Raw genomic sequence first — 17,199 nt, 5'->3', positions numbered from 1 at the left:
CTAACCACTCCTATAATTCTTTGTTCTAATGTTGCTCCACTTACTGCTGCATCTGCCAGCTGAGAGATGTCCATGGACCAGTCTCTGGCTCTGCAACACTCGCCTCTCCTCCTTGCTGGGCACACTTCCTGTCTGGGTGCACTTCTGGTGCCAGGTGCTATGGGGCACGTTTATGTTGGGTCCCCCGGCCTGAGCTCCATGTCACAGTGCAAGGGAGTTGGCACAGGAGTGGCCATTTGTGCCGGGATGGCTGGTAACACCTCCACAGCACATATGCCCATCCCCACTGAACACAACTCAACCTGCCCTAACCCAGATCCCAGATGAGTCCACAGCCTCCCAGGGTCACCTGGTGAACATCAGTAACTGTGGTTAAATTCACATCTGAGGGGTCTGTTTCCTGAAGCCAGTCATCTCCATGGATGGAGGAAGGGAGCCAGTTAGCACGCTCAGTTCGGAGAAGAAATCAGGTAGTTTCACCCTCCACTGGGGGAGAATGAGTGAGGAAGAGGCCAAGAGAGCCCCCATGTGTCCCCCCCAGAGAGTGGGCACCTCTCCTTCTATGGGGACACGAGGAGTGGGAGATAATGTCTCTGCTCCTTGCAAAATGCCTCCTTTACAGCAATTGGCATGGTGTGTAGTTTGGGTAATAATATCTGACCTTCCCCCTCGAATATATACCCACTGCATTGTCCCCACTAGCCCGATGCCTAGCACAAAGCAGGCAGTCCTTAGATACTTGGTGGAAGTAAAAAGGGAGGGAGGGAGGGAGGGAGGAGGGAACTTTCAATTTAGTAGAAGCCTTTGTTCAGGAATCTTCTTGCTCTCTTGCTTCATGAGTTGAAGTCATTGGAGGAGAACTTGAAGCCAATGGCCCTTACTATACATACCGCAATCCATACACTGTAGGTCGGCTCTGGTGTCCTGGTGCCAGGGGCTATGGGACACGTTTGTGTTGGGTCCCCTGGCCTGAGCTCCATGTGACAATGCAGGGGGGTTGGCACAGGAGTGGCCATTTGTGCTGGGACGGGTACCATAGCCCTGGGCACCAGAGCCAACCTGCAGTGTATGGATCGCAGACTCACAGGCTTCATGTTGGTTTAGCTTGAAACTGGCTACAGTGAGAGTGTCTGCATCAGAGAAGCCGACCCTTTGCCAGCCATCCTCCTCCTCTTCCCATCCTCGGTCTCAGGATCTAACACTCCCCACAGGCTCCCTCTGCTCCCTCCTCTGTGTCCCCCACCACCTAACGAGTCCTTGTTAAAGTAAGCACCACTGGTTACCATGAGGGGAAGCTCCAAGCACGTGCACCCAACCAGCCGCCACTTAAATGCCAACACCCCAGTCCGGGAATGGGCCATTGATTTTATTTTTTCACAAGCTTTGAATTCAGAAATAAGAGTCACAATAAGTCAGTCGTTAAGTAAAAATGGGGGTGATTACAAAGGAAAACTATGTACAAAACTTTAAAAATCTGACTGCTCATCATCCGCCTTGGAGGGACCAGGACACGGGCACCGGGAGCAGCCGTGGCCCCACCGTCCTCAGCCCTGAATGCGGGCGGGAGACCCCTTTCTGAGGGTGAACCTGCTCGGCCTGCAGTCCGGAGCTGGCTGGAAGGACACACATGGACCGGAAAGACATGGCGAGCTACCGGCACCACGGAGACCAGGGTTCCTGACACAGGACGCGGGTGACGCTTCTCGGTAAGCAGCTGGGGGTGGGGGGCTCTCTTGCCTGGGAGTTCCACCCAGGATCTCACTGGGGGTGTGGGGGGTGGGCCAATGAGAACACACTTTCCTTGCGAGAGATCTGGAGTTGCCCCCCGCGGGGGCTTGAGGTCTGGGCTTCGTGTCTGTCTACCTGGGTCTTCGGGCCGTCTTCCATCAGACGCACGCACGGACTCGCATACATAACTTAGTAACATGCATCAACTATCCTAGAACAGCTAGAGGGGTGCAAGGGAACCACTCGGAGAACCATGGAGCCCGTGGCGTCAGGAGTGGGAGGGAACAGTACAAGACAAGGTTAGAACCTGTGTTCACTAAGGAGGGGCCTGTGGAGACGCCATGCTCTGAGGTGGACTCAGATGAACACACGACTGAGGGCAGGGGATTTCCAAGCAAACACACCACACTAGTACCACTTCTTCCTAAACCAAATAAAGGGAAAGAACATCATTCCATCTCCCTCCCCCCTCCATCAGTACCAAACACAACTGTGGGCTTCCAAACACTGACAGGTAAGGGATGGACGTCCTTCCCAGAATCCTTCACTCTGGCTCATCCATGCAGCGCCTTCACCCGAGGCTGGTGATGTTGGAGCGGCCGCCAGGGGGCGCCACGATGCGGTGGCCAGTGCGCCGGGGGTTGTTGTCGTCTATCTGGGCGCCTGGGAAGAGACACGGCCAGTCACTCGGAGATCTGTGGACACCAGCTCTGCCGGCTGCTCCTGCCCTCTCGTGTCAGGTCCCCACGTCAAGCCCTTGGGACATGGAGCCCTTGTCTTGACCAGCCCTCCGTCCACCCGACCCTGCAGTCCAGGCTTACCACTGGGAAGGCTCCCTGACCTCCATGGGGTCCAATGCTCTCTCTTCTGTGCCCCCCGAGGCCCCGGGGCCACCTCCTGCAGCACTGACCACCCCATTCTCTTTTCTTGTCCGGCCTCATGGTCTTGCAACAGGGGAAAGGGAAAGTTGCTCAACTGTGTCTGACTCTTTCCGACCCCATGGACTATACAGTCCATGGAATTCTCCAGGCCAGAATACTGGAGTGGGTAGCCTATCCCTGCTCCAGTGGATCTTCCCGACCCAGGAATCGAATCAGACGTCTCCTGCCTTGCAGGCAGATTCTTTACCAACTGAGCTAGCAGGGAAGCCTAAAACGGGGACAAACAATTATTGATTGGTTGCCTACCATGTGCAGGCACAGACTTGGTGCTTTAGCATATGTTGTTGAGTTCAGGGCACAGAGTAGTCCTGTGAAAAGGGTGTTGTTTTACCCCGAATTTACAGATGAGGAATTTGAGGCTCAGGTCAATTGTAGGAGCACCACTGGAGGGCAGAAAAGCCCGAATTCTAGCCCCAAGTGGTCTGTCCCCAAAGTCCAATGTCACAAAGGTGTTTTATGTTATGTGTGGGGGCACATGTATGTGCATGTGTGGGCATGCATGTGTGCCTGTGTGTGAACACTCAGAGCTGGATTTACCCACCCCGTTTGCAACGGGCAGATCTGTATGGAGGTAGGGACAGCCTTTTTTGTTATAAATCTGCAAAGCTAACCATCCGTTCCAATCTCATACATTCTCTTGTGGTTAAAGATTTAAAATTCCAGAACTAAGCTCAGTGCTGGCACTCAATGAATATGTATTAAGTAAATATTGAAAGCTGGATAATGCTGGGGAGGAGGAGTATTGTGGGGAGGGTCAGTCAGAAGATTTTCCTTCCAGAACAAATGGGCTCAGGGAAAGCAAGAAGGTCTGGATTGAGGGACCCCTTAATTCATGTCCCTCGTTGCATGATCCCTGAATTATTGTGGTAGGTGGTCACCCCCACAATTTAAACTGGTATTTAAACTGGTATCTTCTCTCTGTCCCTCCATTCTCCCTTTTGCCAACCACAGAGCCTTTCTATTTAAATGCCCTTCACTCCTGCCGGACCACCAATCAGTCCATGACAAAACTCAGCTCTGTTTTTGTACAGCCCATGAACTAAGAGTAGTTTTTGCATTTTTTAATGGCCTTAGATTTTGCCTTTTTGCTCACAAGACTTAAAATATTTACTATCTGGCCTTTTAAGAAAAAGTCTGCCAACCTCTGGACTGGACTGAGGCTGCCCAGCCATGTCTTATTCATCACCATCTTCCTAGTACCTGGCACAGCAAGCAACCCACATTCAATTGAAATTCCAAGGTCCCAACACATGCACGCCTGCCCTCGTGTGGTGAGCTGATGAAATTGCAGACACGCATCCCAAAAGCCTTCAGAGAGGCTGAGGGACCAGGGAACTTCTGATTTTGTCCACACACATTCACTTGAGCATCAAGCCCTGGCATTTTGACACTGAATGTCTTGGGGCCTTAATTTCCTCCTTAAAGAAGTATGAATAATATGACTCTACACACAGGGCTGTTGTGAGGCTGAAACAGTCTTGAGTTACTAGAGCGTGTGACAAACCACCATGGATGGGACTAGCTAAAGATCTGACCCAGAAGATATACCCAGCAAAGGCAGCTACTGTGACTTCCCCTCCATACTCAGCTTCATGGGTAAGAATGTAAAATGGACCCAAGTGCATTAAGGACGAGCACATGGACAATTTACACAGATTCTTCATAAACCAGGGTCATGTATCTCTATGCTGCCCCCATGGACCCCCTCTGCTTTCTGCACAACCCCCGGAGGAAGGGAGGCGGGGATTCCCCCACTCCCATCTTTGGTTCCTCGGGTGTCTGAGGCTGTGGGTCCATTTCTCAGGAGTTCATGGCGCTGGGAGCCACTGCAGGGTGGGGAGCCTTGGCTGCTGTAGTTTCTCACCTGATAAGCTGAAGTTGGACTGGTGGAGGTTTCTGATGGGTGGAGGCTGGTGTTTGGAAGGCGAGGATTTGACAGAAGGAGCGGGAGTTGCATATTTGGGTGTGGCTGGCACCTCGTACACAGGCCCGTCATACATGCCCCTGGGAACCCCTTGCAACCCAGAAACCTGAGAGGGGTGAGAAGAGCAATTGATTGACAAGATGCACATATGCATTCCCACATGCAGGCGAGTGACCTGTGGTCTCCCTGGGGATATGCACAAGTACGCACACACATGCTTGTACACACGCCACACACAGGCACACATTCACATGCACCAGCATACCTAAATGCACGCGCACACACACACGTGTGCATGTATGCATATGCATGCACACACCACACACCCCCACTCCACACACACATAATTCACACATATGTGTATATATGCACACACAAGCCTGGATACACACTAACAAACATGCATAATACACACGCCACATGCATACACACAATTTTACACATGTACATGCATGCCTGCATACATATACTAACAAACACATATAATGCACACATCACACATGCCTACATACAACCTAACACATTCATATAAAGACAGGCATGCACAGACTCACATGCATACACACACACACAGAGCTTCCTGCAGGAGAACTCCAAAGCCATTTCCAAGAGGAAAACACTTTCCCTGATGCCCCTACAAGGACCCCTAAACTGAGGACCAGGGGCATCTTCACCACGGATTAGGGGATGTTGGGTAGTTTGTTTGGAAGGTGATCCCAGACAGGAGGAGAGAGGATGAGAGGGTCACCTCTAAGGGCAGCTGGCTCAAAACAACTGCCAGCACAAACCTCTGCTGGGACCCAGAAATGAATGGGGCAAGGCCCCCAGCCCTCTGCATGGGTTGAGGATTGCCCCAGGAGACAGAGCCCTGAGCAGAGAAACTGAAACCTGCAGGGGCTCAGGTGGGAGGCTGGGAGCCCGCCAGAGGGCTCAGAGCCAGCCAGGGGTCTGTGGGCGTCTGCCCAAGTCCCGGGAGACAGCGTGTGGCCAGGGACACAAGCAGGTCCCCAGTGTGAGTCAGTGACAACGGCCCAGCCTCACACCCACTTCCCTCCTCCCCTGCACAGGGGGACCCCAGTCCTCAGCTCCCTCCTCCTACACAGGAGGAAGGGGAGGCTCGGGCAGAGTCCCCGGGCTGTCACCTTGTTCCGGATCCTTATACGCTGGTAGAGGTACTCGGGGAAGGGCTTCCTGGGGATGAAGCGGCCCATGCCCTTGTTGACGTTGATGTTGCCATCCTCGAAGACGATCTTGCCCTGGCTGATGACCACCAGCGGGGAGCCGTGGCACTCCATGCCTTCGAAGATGTTGTACTCCACGGCCTGTGGGGCGAGAACCACCGGGTTTAATCAACTCCCCAGGCTTTTCTCTGCATGAGCCCTGTTCATCCTGATGGTGATTCTGCTACACAGGCTATCACAGGCATTTTCCTGTGTTTATTCTTTCTGGGAAACACCTTAGTGCCATGAAATATTCCTTTGTACGCTCTTTCATTTGTATAATTAGCCCCTCACTGTTAAACTTTGATGTTGCTGGTGGTTTTATATAATCTAACTATTACCCTCTGGGGATCTTGAATGTGAATGGGGTCCCTGGAGTTAGGAAATGCAGCCACTTTGGCTAACATGGACATTTTGGGATCTCATTTTTAAAAACATTCTTTAAGATGGTTTCCTAAAATTAACTTACTGGGTCACAGGGATATGAGCTTTTGAAAGGCATTCATTGCAGACTGCCAAATAATTTTCTGAAGGCATCAGATGAATTGACACGACATTGGCAACAGGGGACTATTTAGTGATTTCATGTCTATGAAGTCCCCTCCAGCACTGGGGAAGGTCTTTTTAATTTTTTCTGTCTTTTTAAAAAATAATTTGAAAGACAAATCATTTCCTTAAAACATAATGCGTTCCTTTCATAACTCCTAAAGTGAATATAACTAACACCAGTCACACTCTCTGATTATTCAAAAAGTAGGTCATGTAGACAGTGAAAATCCCAATTGTACAAAAGATACATCATTTTAAAAAGCAGGTCTGTCTTCACTCTCAGACTGAGAAGCCTGACTCACACTGGCATTCCTCCACCAGGGAATTCTTCTGAGGCTCAGGATAAATTGCCCACAATGTCACATTCTGTATTTCACAACCACATAGAGTTTTGGCTTTTTTGGCTTTGCTTTTTACTGTTAGTTTTTTATTTTTGGCCATATAACATGACCTGGGGGATCTTGGTTCCTCAACCACGGATCAAACCTACAGCCTCAGCAGTGAAAGCGCAGAGTCCTAACCACTGGACCACACAGAGTTTTAGAAGCTAATATAATTGCTGCATTACTTAAAGGTGCTATATGAACAAAGTAAAATTCAATACAAACGACTATTATTCACGAGCTGTCGTCGCTTCCATCCTGGGCCCCCAGATATTTTCTGTATGTGAACAACTATCTCATGTTCCAGGTGCTCCGTACACAGTTTCCACTTTTGTTCTTCTTCCTACCTCCGAGAATGTTCCTGTCAGCACATCTTGTGGGCTAAAAGTGTCTTGACATTCCTTAAAATGCTGAACTGGATTCCACCCCAGGGACATAATCAGTTCAGTTCAGTCACTCAGTTGTGTTTGACTCTTCGCGACCCCAGGGACTGCAGCAGGCCAGGGACATAATATCATTTACTTATTCAGTTTCCAGGGACAAACATGAGGGTCATTTTCCTGCTTTTGCTAAAAAGCATGACAAATACACATGGGTGTCCAGACAGGCATATGTGAACATCTTCCTAGACATGGTGTTTGGGCCAAAGCGTAAATGGATTTTAACTTAGATTTGCCCTCTGAAAAGGCAGCACTGTTTTATATTCCCAGTGAAACCCCATCAGTCGGTTGGCCTCCTTGTCAGACCTCATCTCTGTCGTCGTAAATCCCTGCATCTCAATCACTGGTGCGGGTGAAAACATTTTACTACGATGATTTGTATTTGGTTAATTACACATAAGGTCAGGTCTGGTTTTGAATGAACAGAAACGCTTTGTGTATTTCTTCTCGTGTCACTGAGCTTTATGCTCCTTGTTCTATTAGGCTTTCAGTATTTTCCTTAATGGTTTCTAACGACATAGTCAATGTTAAAAAAATTTCTTGTCTGTGAGAGCTTGAATAGAATTTGTATCCTACTGTTGTGTGAAAATTGTATAAATCTTAATTATGTTGAAATAGTTTATAGTGCTTTTCAGGTCTACAATATCCTTCTACTTCTCTGTATATTCATTCTATTCATTTTTGAGAGTTTGATATTAAAAATCCAACTACAAATCTTAATTTATCTACTTAAAAAAATAATTGTAATATATAGTGTAATTATATGTAACCTTTCTTCTGTATTTTCCAAGTCTCTTGTTACCATACTTTCATAATTTAAAATAAAAATTATAAAAATTAAAATACATTAAAAATTTTTCTCCCTTTGTTTGTATTACCAATACTTCTCCTGTTCATCTTCTGCCTTTAGATGTCATATAAAGTAATAAGTATTATTACCTGCTGCAATATAAAGGTTTTTTTTTTTTCTTGATTTTATTTGTATGTAGTCAGTGGCCAAACAGACCACTCTTCTTCATAGCTTCTAAGTTCTGTATCTCGCTTAGGTCTTCCCACCTTCAAAATGATCATTTTTAAAAATGGGTATCATTCTAGTCCTTTCATAACTTCATTTTATTTCAGTCTTTGACCCATTTCCATTTGTTTTACAGTCAAGAGTACAGTAGAGGTCTAGCCCTATGAGCTAAGTATTCAAACACAATTGATTGAATAACTGTCTTTGTCTAATTTCAACTGTCTCCTTTGTTGGAAATCAAATTCTTGTATGTGGTCAGTCTATTGCGTGGCTCTCTTTTCTCTTTCTCTAATACCAAACTGTGTGGATCACAATAAACTGTGGAAAATTCTGAAAGAGATGGGGATACCAGACTACCTGACCTGCCTCTTGAGAAACCTGTATGCAGGTCAGGAAGCAACAGTTAGAACTGGACATGGAACAACAGACTGGTTCCAAATAGGAAAAGGAGTACATCAAGGCTGTATATTGTCACCCTGCTTATTTAACTTATATGCAGAGTTCATCATGAGAAACGCTGGGCTGGATGAAGCACAAGCTGGAATATGACTGCCGGGAAAAATATCAATAACCTCAGATATGCAGATGACACCACCCTTATGGCACAAAGTGAAGAAGAACTAAACAGCCTCCTGATGAAAGTGAAAGAGGAGAGTGAAAAAGTTGGCTTAAAGTTCAACATTCTGAAAACTAAGATCATGGCATCTGGTCCCATCACTTCATGGGAAATAGATGGGGAAACAGTGGAAACAGTGTCAGACTTTATTTTGGGGGGCTCCAAAATCACTGCAGATGGTGACTGCAGCCATGAAATTAAAAGACGCTTACTCCTTGGAAGGAAAGTTATGACCAACCTGGACAGCATATTAAAAAGCAGAGACATTACTTTGTCAACAAATGTCCATCTAGTCAAGGCTCTGGTTTTTCCAGTGGTCATGTATGGATGTGAGAGTTGGATTATAAAGAGGACTGAGCACAGAAAAATTGATGCTTTTGAACTGTGGTATTGGAAAAGACTCTTGAGAGTCCCTTGGTCTGCAAGGAGATCCAACCAGTCCATCCTAAAGGAGATCAGTCCTGAGTGTTCATTGGTAGGACTGATGTTAAAGCTGAAACTCCAGTACTTTGGCCACCTGATGCGAAGAGCTGACTCATTTGAAAAGACTCCCATGTTGGGAAAGATTGAGGGCAGGAGGAGAAGGGGACGACAGAGGATGAGATGGCTGGATGGCATCACCAACTCAATGGACATGAATTTGGGTAAACTCTGGGAGTTGGTAATAGATGGACAGGGAGGCCTGGCATGCTGCAGTTCATGGAGTCGCAAAGAGTCGGACACGACTAAGCGACTGAACTGAACTGAATACCAAACTATCTTGATGATTGTAGCTTTATAATATGAGTTAATAATGGGGCTGATTAGCACTGGTTCTTTCATTTTTTTCAGAAATGTTTTGGCTATTCTCACATCTTCCATCCAGGAACTCTGATTTTCTAGTTAAAAAAAACAACTCCATTACATTTTATGTGAAGATGACTTCAGCTTTATAGATTAAATTAGAAAGAACTGATATTTTTATTCTATTGAATTTTTTTTAGCATAGAAGAAATTGCATTTTTGGAACTCTTCATTTTTGAGTATTATTAAAACAGGAATTTGATTCCCATTCTGTTTTTCCAAGTGCTCTATAATTATCTCACAGTGAAGGTATCGATTCTTTATATTGATTTGGAATCAGCCTTATTGTTTGTGATGGTTTTTAGGTGTGGACTCAGGGCTTCAGGGAAATAATCAAATTGATTTTCTACAAACAGATGTTAATACTACGCCTTGGACTCCTCGTGGCCACTGCCTTCCAGGACCCAGGCAGATGATTTGTTTTCAGTTTTAACATTTGCTCATCTACTGTGTCCTGAGTCACCCTGAAGTGATCCTGCTAGGCAATAATTTATAATTTTTTTGAAGCCTAAATGTGGATTGCAAATGTCAAAAAAGTGGTGCAAGAATCAAATCACTAACTCCAGTCAAAACTAGCCAACTGTGCACTCACTCAGCTCTGTATGATCTGTTGTCTCTTAGTGGAAGGACAGTTAAATGCCACAGTGGCATTCCTCACTTGGGGAATTCTATGAGGCTCAGGTTATATCACCCACATAGAATTAAGAGCAGAGTCAGCTGAGAATGCTGCCAGGAACTCCGGAGACCGAGGGAGAAAGAAATGAGGGGGAGAGAGAGGAGAGAGAGAGAGAGATGCTAGAACAGTTCAGCTGAGCCTGCTTCAAACCCCTCTCCCAATCTCTCCAACCAGAGGAGAAATCAGAATGATGGAGTCACACCAGATATCAGATCACACTTTAGTTAGAGAATTCATAAATCATTTTTAACCAGAGGCTCCTAAAACGACTGCAGAGCAAGACCCGTTCACCCAAGGCAGGAGCGTCACTGATAAACCAGGACTTACCGACTTGTGACTCTTGGCTGTTATGGTCTTCACCTTGTCTGGGTCCCAGATGACCACGTCGGCATCCGAGCCCACGGCAATCCGCCCTTTTCTGGGGTACAGGTTAAAGATCTTGGCTGCGTTGGTGCTGGTAACAGCGACAAACTGGTTCTCATCCATCTTGCCAGTAGCCTGAAGCAGAGATCCGCTGATGAGAAGAGCAGCTCACAGTAGGCTCAGAAGGGGCAGACAGGACAGACCTAAAGCAGCCAATGGGAGTCCTTGCAAGGACTTCAGAATTTTCTTCTCCTCTGCCCGCTGAAACCAGGCCACCTTGAAAGAGTGCCAGGGGCCTGGCTTCATCAGAGCAGAGGAGATGTAATTAACCACTCCAAGGTGTGTTAATATTTTCCCGAGGGCCATCCTGATATCTGGTCAGTTTCACTGGGCCCAAGTTTAATTGAGAATAAAAATCTACTCTTTCAAGTGAGTGATCGAGGTGTGACCCAGGGATTCCTTATGGAACAGGAAGTCTCTGTACCCTGCTCTCAACCCTAACCTCGAACACACACATGGTTTACAGTTATCTTTACATGGACTAAAATGTGGATCAAAACAAAATATCTTCATCCTTAAAAACTAAACGACAGCCGCTGTCTCATCTACACGTGCAGAGGATGCTACAGGGCTCACATTGATTTCTTTTTTAATGAAAAAAAATTTTTTAAGTTAAAAAGAAAATTTTTTGGCCACATCTCAAGGCATGTGGGATCTTAGTTTCCCGACCAGGGGTTGAACCCGTGCCCTCTGCATTGGAAGCTTGGAGTCCCAAGCACTGGACCACCAGGGAAGTTTCCTCAAGCTCTCCTAAGGGTCCACCTGTTTTCCATGTGCCATCCTGGTACATTCTGCTTCTCCCTCGAAGCAAGAAAGGAAATTTAGGAACCAGGGGCCTAACACACTGCTTCGATGGGCCAGGAGGGCCAGGAGGGTGTTTCTAGAATTTCTACAACATTCCAGGGGGAGATGCCGCCGCCTTACCACCGCCTTGTCCCAGACCACGGTCATGCGCTCCTCTATCCCGTTGACACCCTCAGGGATCAGGGTGAAGTTGTCCTTGCCCACCGCCTTCTGCGCGGTGCTGTAGGGACAGTGGCTGCTGCCCGTGACTTGCAGGTCTCCACTGGCAAAGGCAAAACAGGGTGGGCTTCAGATCTGAGCTCACGCTGAGGATCAGGCTTTGACTGAAACACCCAAGAAGGCTGTGAAACTCACACCCTAGTGAGATTCGGGGCACATTATGGGCTTTACTTTGTCAACAAAGGTCCATATAATCAAAGCTATGGTTTTTCCAGTAGTCATGTACAGATGTGAGCAACCATAAAGAAGGCTGAGTGCCAAAGAATTGGTGCTTTCAAACTGTGGTGCTGGAGAAGACTCGTGAGAGTTCCCTGGATTGCAAGCAGATCAAACGAGTCGACCCTACAGGAAATCAACCCTGAATATTCATTGGAAGGACTGATGATGAAGCTGAAACTCCAATACTTTGGCACCTGATGCGAAGAACTGACTCATTGGAAAAGACCCTGATGCTGGGAAAGATTGAAGGCAGGAGGAGAAGGGGGTGACAGAGGATGAGGCGTTGGATGAGGATGGACAGAGGATGAGGCATAGGATGGCAGCACTGACTCAATGGACATGAGTTTGCACAAACTCTGGGAGATAGTGAAGGACAGGGAAGTCCATGGTGTCCCAAAGAGTCAGACAGAACTGAGCGACTGAACAACAACAATAGGCTTTTCTGAGTGACACCACAAGGTCCATTGGCCTTTGGTGTCTGGTTGAAGACTGGGAAGAGACCTGGGCATCAGGAGTAGGTTCTGCGTGAGTGCAGACTCTGGGTAAGGCTCCCCAGGTCAGCCTTTTCCTCCTGCCCTAAAACAGGTCCTGGGGCGCTGGTCTGTTCTTTTCCTTTTAAAAAAATTTTTGGAGTATAGTTGATTTACAACGTTGAGTTTCTGTAGTATAGCAAAGTGAGTCAGTTATACGTATACATATATCCAGCCTTTTTTAGGTTCTTTTCCCATATAGGTCGTTACAGAGTACGGAGTAGAGTTCCCTGAGCGATGCAGTAGGTCCTTATCATTACCTATTTTATATATACTAGTGTCTGTATGTCAACCCCAATCTCTCAATTCACCCCCTCTTTTCACCTTGGTAGCCATAAGTTTGTTTCCTATGTTGTGAAAGCATCTATTCTACATCTGTTCCTGCTTTCGGTGTCATATGATGTTCGCTTTTCTCTGTCTTACTTCACTCAGTATGATCATCTCTAGGACCATCAGTGTTGCTGCAGAAGGCATCATTTCCCTCTTGGTGGGCGTGTTTTCACCCCTTGGAGAGAGAGTCCACGGTGCCCCCACGATGCAGCATCCGTGCAGAAGCCTGCTGAGCAGAAGCTACTAAAGCTGAGCAGGGTGGCTCTACTTCCACTCTGCATCTCACTAGACCTCTGAACAACCCTTTGACTTTACAGATCCAAGAGGTCGGCTTTTAAATCCCAGACCTGCCACCTCCTGGTCAGGTAAGTCACTCCTCTTTTTCACATGCATAAAATGGAGAAAAGAATAGAACCTTCCATCCAGGGTCACTCTGAGGAGCCCATGAGCTACCTGCCTGGCGCTCAGCTCCAGACAAACGGTGTCAAAGATGCCAACTCCCTTGCTTCTCTCTCCTTCCTTCACCAACCTCTTCTCTCTGAGTGCTCAAGGAATTTTAGGTTATGTGAATTTTATCTCAAGGTTTAAAAAAAGAAAAAAAAATGAGTGCAGCCAATGAATGAATGAATATATAAATAAGTGAGTCAAACACCTAGCCTCCAGGACGTGCCTGTGAGTCTCATGGAGTCAGGGATGTTTGTGCTGGAAGGAAGGTCATGCCCCTGGCCTTGTATTCCTGCCATGTCACATGGGACCTGACACAGGTCATCCTTCTGTAAGGCTGGTGTTTCTGTGCTGTGCCCAAGGGACAAAACGCTATTTGTTGATTTGTTGATTGCAACAAAGTGACACAAGCTCACTGGGTTTGCTCTTTCGTCCCTCAGGCGTTGGAGAGAAAATACTTTTGGACTATGTGATGAGCCCCAAAGTGGCATCTAAATCAATGGAATAAGTGGAGCGTTATTTTGTGATTTTCAATGAGGACAGAGGCCAGCCTCTAGTTCAGAGCCCCAGGCATGTGAGCAATCATCTAGACATACAAAAATACTTTCAGATGTGATATTCACTCATTTATTCAACAAAGGTGTGTGGTCCTGTGTCTAGCATAGTCTTAGGCAATGGGGATGCACCTACAAGCAGAAAGAGACAAATGTCTCTGTGCATTTGTTGACATTCCCGTGCGGGGTGAAGAAGTTAGGAACGTATCTATCAGGAGAATGAGTATTACGATGTGTGGGGTAGCACTGGGGTTGCCATTTTTCAGAAGATGATTCAAACTCTTCTTTAAGAAGAAATCTTCCAGCAAAGAGCAAATCAGAAGATGAGCAAGAAAAGAGTGCTAGGCAGGGGTAGAGTGAATGCAAAGGCCCTGTGGCACCATCCTGCCTGGGGTATATTTAGCTTGAGACCAGAGGGCTGGACCAGGGGAACCGAGGGGAGAGGAGGGCCTGGGAGGGCTAGGCAGTGTTAGTGAGGAATGAAAGTCAGATCCGGTTCAGCCCTGTGGGACATCGTGGGAACTTGCATTTCACTTTGAGAGGAAAGAACCCTGGAGGTCTCCTGGCCAAGGGATGGCTTGGTCTGATTAAAGTTTTAAAATTTCTCAGCATCTGGTGAGAACAGACTGTGATGCGATGAGGGTGTGGAAGGAGCCACACAGAAATAAACAAGGTCAGTTGGGAGGTGAGAGATGTGGTCCTTGAGCCAGGATGGCTGCAGCCAAGGAGGAGGAAGTGGCCAGATTCCAGGACCTTTGGTCCATGTCCGGCCTCCTCCTGAGATGGGCAAAATTTGGGGGGCAGCAGCTCCCTGGAGGAAGATCAAGGGTTTGTTTTGGACTTGGAACTGCCCACCAGACTTCAGGCTGCAGAGACTCTGAGTGAGCGATTGGATATGTAAGTCATGGGCCGCTGCGTCAATGCTGGGTACACAGCCTCACCCTCTTAAGGTTCCTGCTGATTAGAAGCTCCTTCTTATCCTCACCCATCAGGCAAACTCTTATGCATCCTCTAGCTCCAGGCCTGATGTCACTTCCTCTAGAAAGCCTTCCAAGCTTGCATCTCCACTTCCAGAACGGCTTGCACCCCTCACCACTTAGCCTTCTCCTGTGACCTCACGTATTCTTGCCGTGCACTGGCGGACAGCAGAGAAGGGACTGAAGCACCTGTGCGCCTACCGGGTGCAGGAAGCAGACTAGAATGCACTGGCTGCTGTGAACACTGAATTCCAGGCTTTCTGCCTACACTACCTCACAGCCAGCTCTGCAGTAGGTACTGCGTTCTCCCCACTCGGCCGAGGAGCCAACTGACGCAGAGACATTACAGGTTAGCTGACATGGCCAGGGTGACACAGTCCATCAGGATTGGGATCCTGGTCTCACACTCCTAATTCTGTGTGTTTCCTATTTCACTACAGTGCCAGGCACACAGAAGGTGCTTAAATATTGCTGAATGAATGGCAGGTGACCTATAAACTTGAACAGTTACTGATTAAAAGGCCTGAAAGTGTTAAGATGCTCAGATGTGTCCGACTCTTCGTGACCCCATGGACTGTAGCCTGCCAGGTTCCTCTGTCCATGGGATTCTCCAGGCAAGAGTACTGGAGTGGGTTGCCCTTCCCTTCTTCAGGGGACCTTCCTGACCCAGGGATTGAGCTGGGTCTCCTGCACTGCAGGCAGATTCTTTACCATCTGAGACACCAGAGAAGCCCAAAGGCCCAAAGGCGTGCTGTAAACCACTTGGAGCTTTGTTCTGAGGTCTCCCGGAGCGCCCCGCCCAAGATCCTCTCCCAAGTGAGTCTGAGGCAGTTGCAATCTCCAGCCCTTCAACCTGCCCAAAGGCCCGGCCCACCTGCCCAGCCCCGAGACCCCGCCCACAACCCCAGCCCCGTGACCCTGCCCACAAGCCCAGCCCCAACACCCCAGCCACCCCAGGGTTCTCACCAGGCCAGTAGGGAGGTCAAGTAGTCAGGCGTGGTGGGGTCCGGGCTCAGGGGAGGGGAAGTCACAAAGGCCGCCGCCTTGGCCCAGTTCTTGCTCCAGTAGTGGGTGCCGTCCGTCCCCAGACTGGCAGCAATGGGCTCACCAAAAACGAGCGGGCCTTGGGAGGCAAACAGACACATATGGTTGACAGTGGATGGTCTCTCGTGGGAGATTCTGATGCAGGAAAATAGAATCTCAAAGGCCAGACAATGAGATGGGGGATAAATCACACCCGTCCTCTCCATCAGGCTTCACCACATACACCCCAGAGGCCCTGCCCCCGGCCACCAGGCACTCAGCACCCGCTGTCCCACTCAGTGACCCTGTGGACCATCAACACTTTCAGAGCTTGGATCTGATCATTATCTGTTTATGATGGTCAGTCGAGGCACAGACACCTGATGTGCTGTCCTTGCATAGGTTCTGCCAGGAGCAGATATTCAAGTGAAAAATCAAGTTCAAGCATTTTATCTGGAGGTGATTCCAGGAAACAACTTGGCGGGCATGGAGGACGGGACATAGGCTGAGAGAGACACTGAGGACAGGTGAGTGAGCACCTAGTCATGGCTGTGGGCGCCCACAGCTCAGTGCCCTGGGGGCTCCAGGAGCCCCAGGGCCATCCCACCCTGCGGAGCAAGGGGACCAGGGTATGCAGCCGCCAAGTCACTGCTAGGGGCTCATTGCTGAGCACTCACTTTCCAGGGAGGGGCCAGAGGTGTTTCTGCCAGAACAAAAACCCACAGGCAAAGTCTCAGGCTTAGTGAGAATTCCTGCAGCTGAGGAAGTGCCAAGGGGACTTGGTCCCACGGCTCTGTGGCATCTGCCCGGGGCCACACTGCTGGCAAGTGGGAGGGAGGCTTTTGTCTCCAGCAGCCTGGCTCTGGGATGGTGCCACCCAACGGTGGTGGTGGGACTGTTCTGTGCCGAGCTGTCCGGGGCAGGAGCCACCAGCCACACGTGGCCCTAGAGCACAAGAAACAGGGCTAATGCCACTGTTGTTTAGATGCTCAGCGGTGTCTGCCGGGAGCCAGCGTGAGGAGCTCCGCCCGTGGCAAGGGTCATGAGGAAGGAGGTTCGGCATACGCAAAGGTGGGATCAAGCCTCAGGAGTCCCCCTGGAAATTCTCGAGTATCTATCCCCAAAACCAGACTCTGCCTACTTTCTGCTTTGTGCTCTCACCTACACCTCTGACTTTATGGGGGGCTGTCCCCCACTACCTCTCTCTGAAAAAAGAGTCAACTTACAGCTCCAGTTAATAAAGTTCCTGGGTGTGATAGTGTTTCAACCTACAAACTCCTTTGGAAGTCCTCTAGCCTGCCTGAATAGGTTTTTCTGGCCACATGTGATTGCTCAGAGCCT

At 48.4% G+C, this 17,199-nt stretch overlaps 1 protein-coding gene across 2 annotated transcripts in view; it reads right to left on the bottom strand.

The window, feature by feature from the left end:
- Nucleotides 1–1,328: 1,328 nt before the first annotated feature.
- Nucleotides 1,329–17,199, bottom strand: part of CRMP1 (collapsin response mediator protein 1) — a 67,422-nt gene continuing 51,551 nt past the window's right edge. Inside the window, exons 9-14 of one of the 2 annotated variants that reach the window (XM_027545014.1) lie at nucleotides 15,802–15,958; nucleotides 11,683–11,824; nucleotides 10,663–10,833; nucleotides 5,736–5,915; nucleotides 4,534–4,699; nucleotides 1,329–2,391 (exon numbers count right to left, since the gene is read on the bottom strand). In XM_027545014.1, coding sequence (XP_027400815.1) covers nucleotides 2,300–2,391; nucleotides 4,534–4,699; nucleotides 5,736–5,915; nucleotides 10,663–10,833; nucleotides 11,683–11,824; nucleotides 15,802–15,958 — 908 coding nt within the window. In that variant the 3' untranslated portion in view covers nucleotides 1,329–2,299. The remainder of the gene's footprint in view (nucleotides 2,392–4,533; nucleotides 4,700–5,735; nucleotides 5,916–10,662; nucleotides 10,834–11,682; nucleotides 11,825–15,801; nucleotides 15,959–17,199) is intronic. The other variant, XM_027545013.1, reaches the window with a different exon arrangement.

The sequence above is a fragment of the Bos indicus x Bos taurus genome, chromosome 6, assembly GCF_003369695.1.
Source record: "Bos indicus x Bos taurus breed Angus x Brahman F1 hybrid chromosome 6, Bos_hybrid_MaternalHap_v2.0, whole genome shotgun sequence".
Lineage (NCBI taxonomy): Eukaryota > Metazoa > Chordata > Mammalia > Artiodactyla > Bovidae > Bos > Bos indicus x Bos taurus.
Note: the sequence above shows the minus strand (reverse complement) of the source record. Positions and strands in the feature narration are given on the sequence as shown.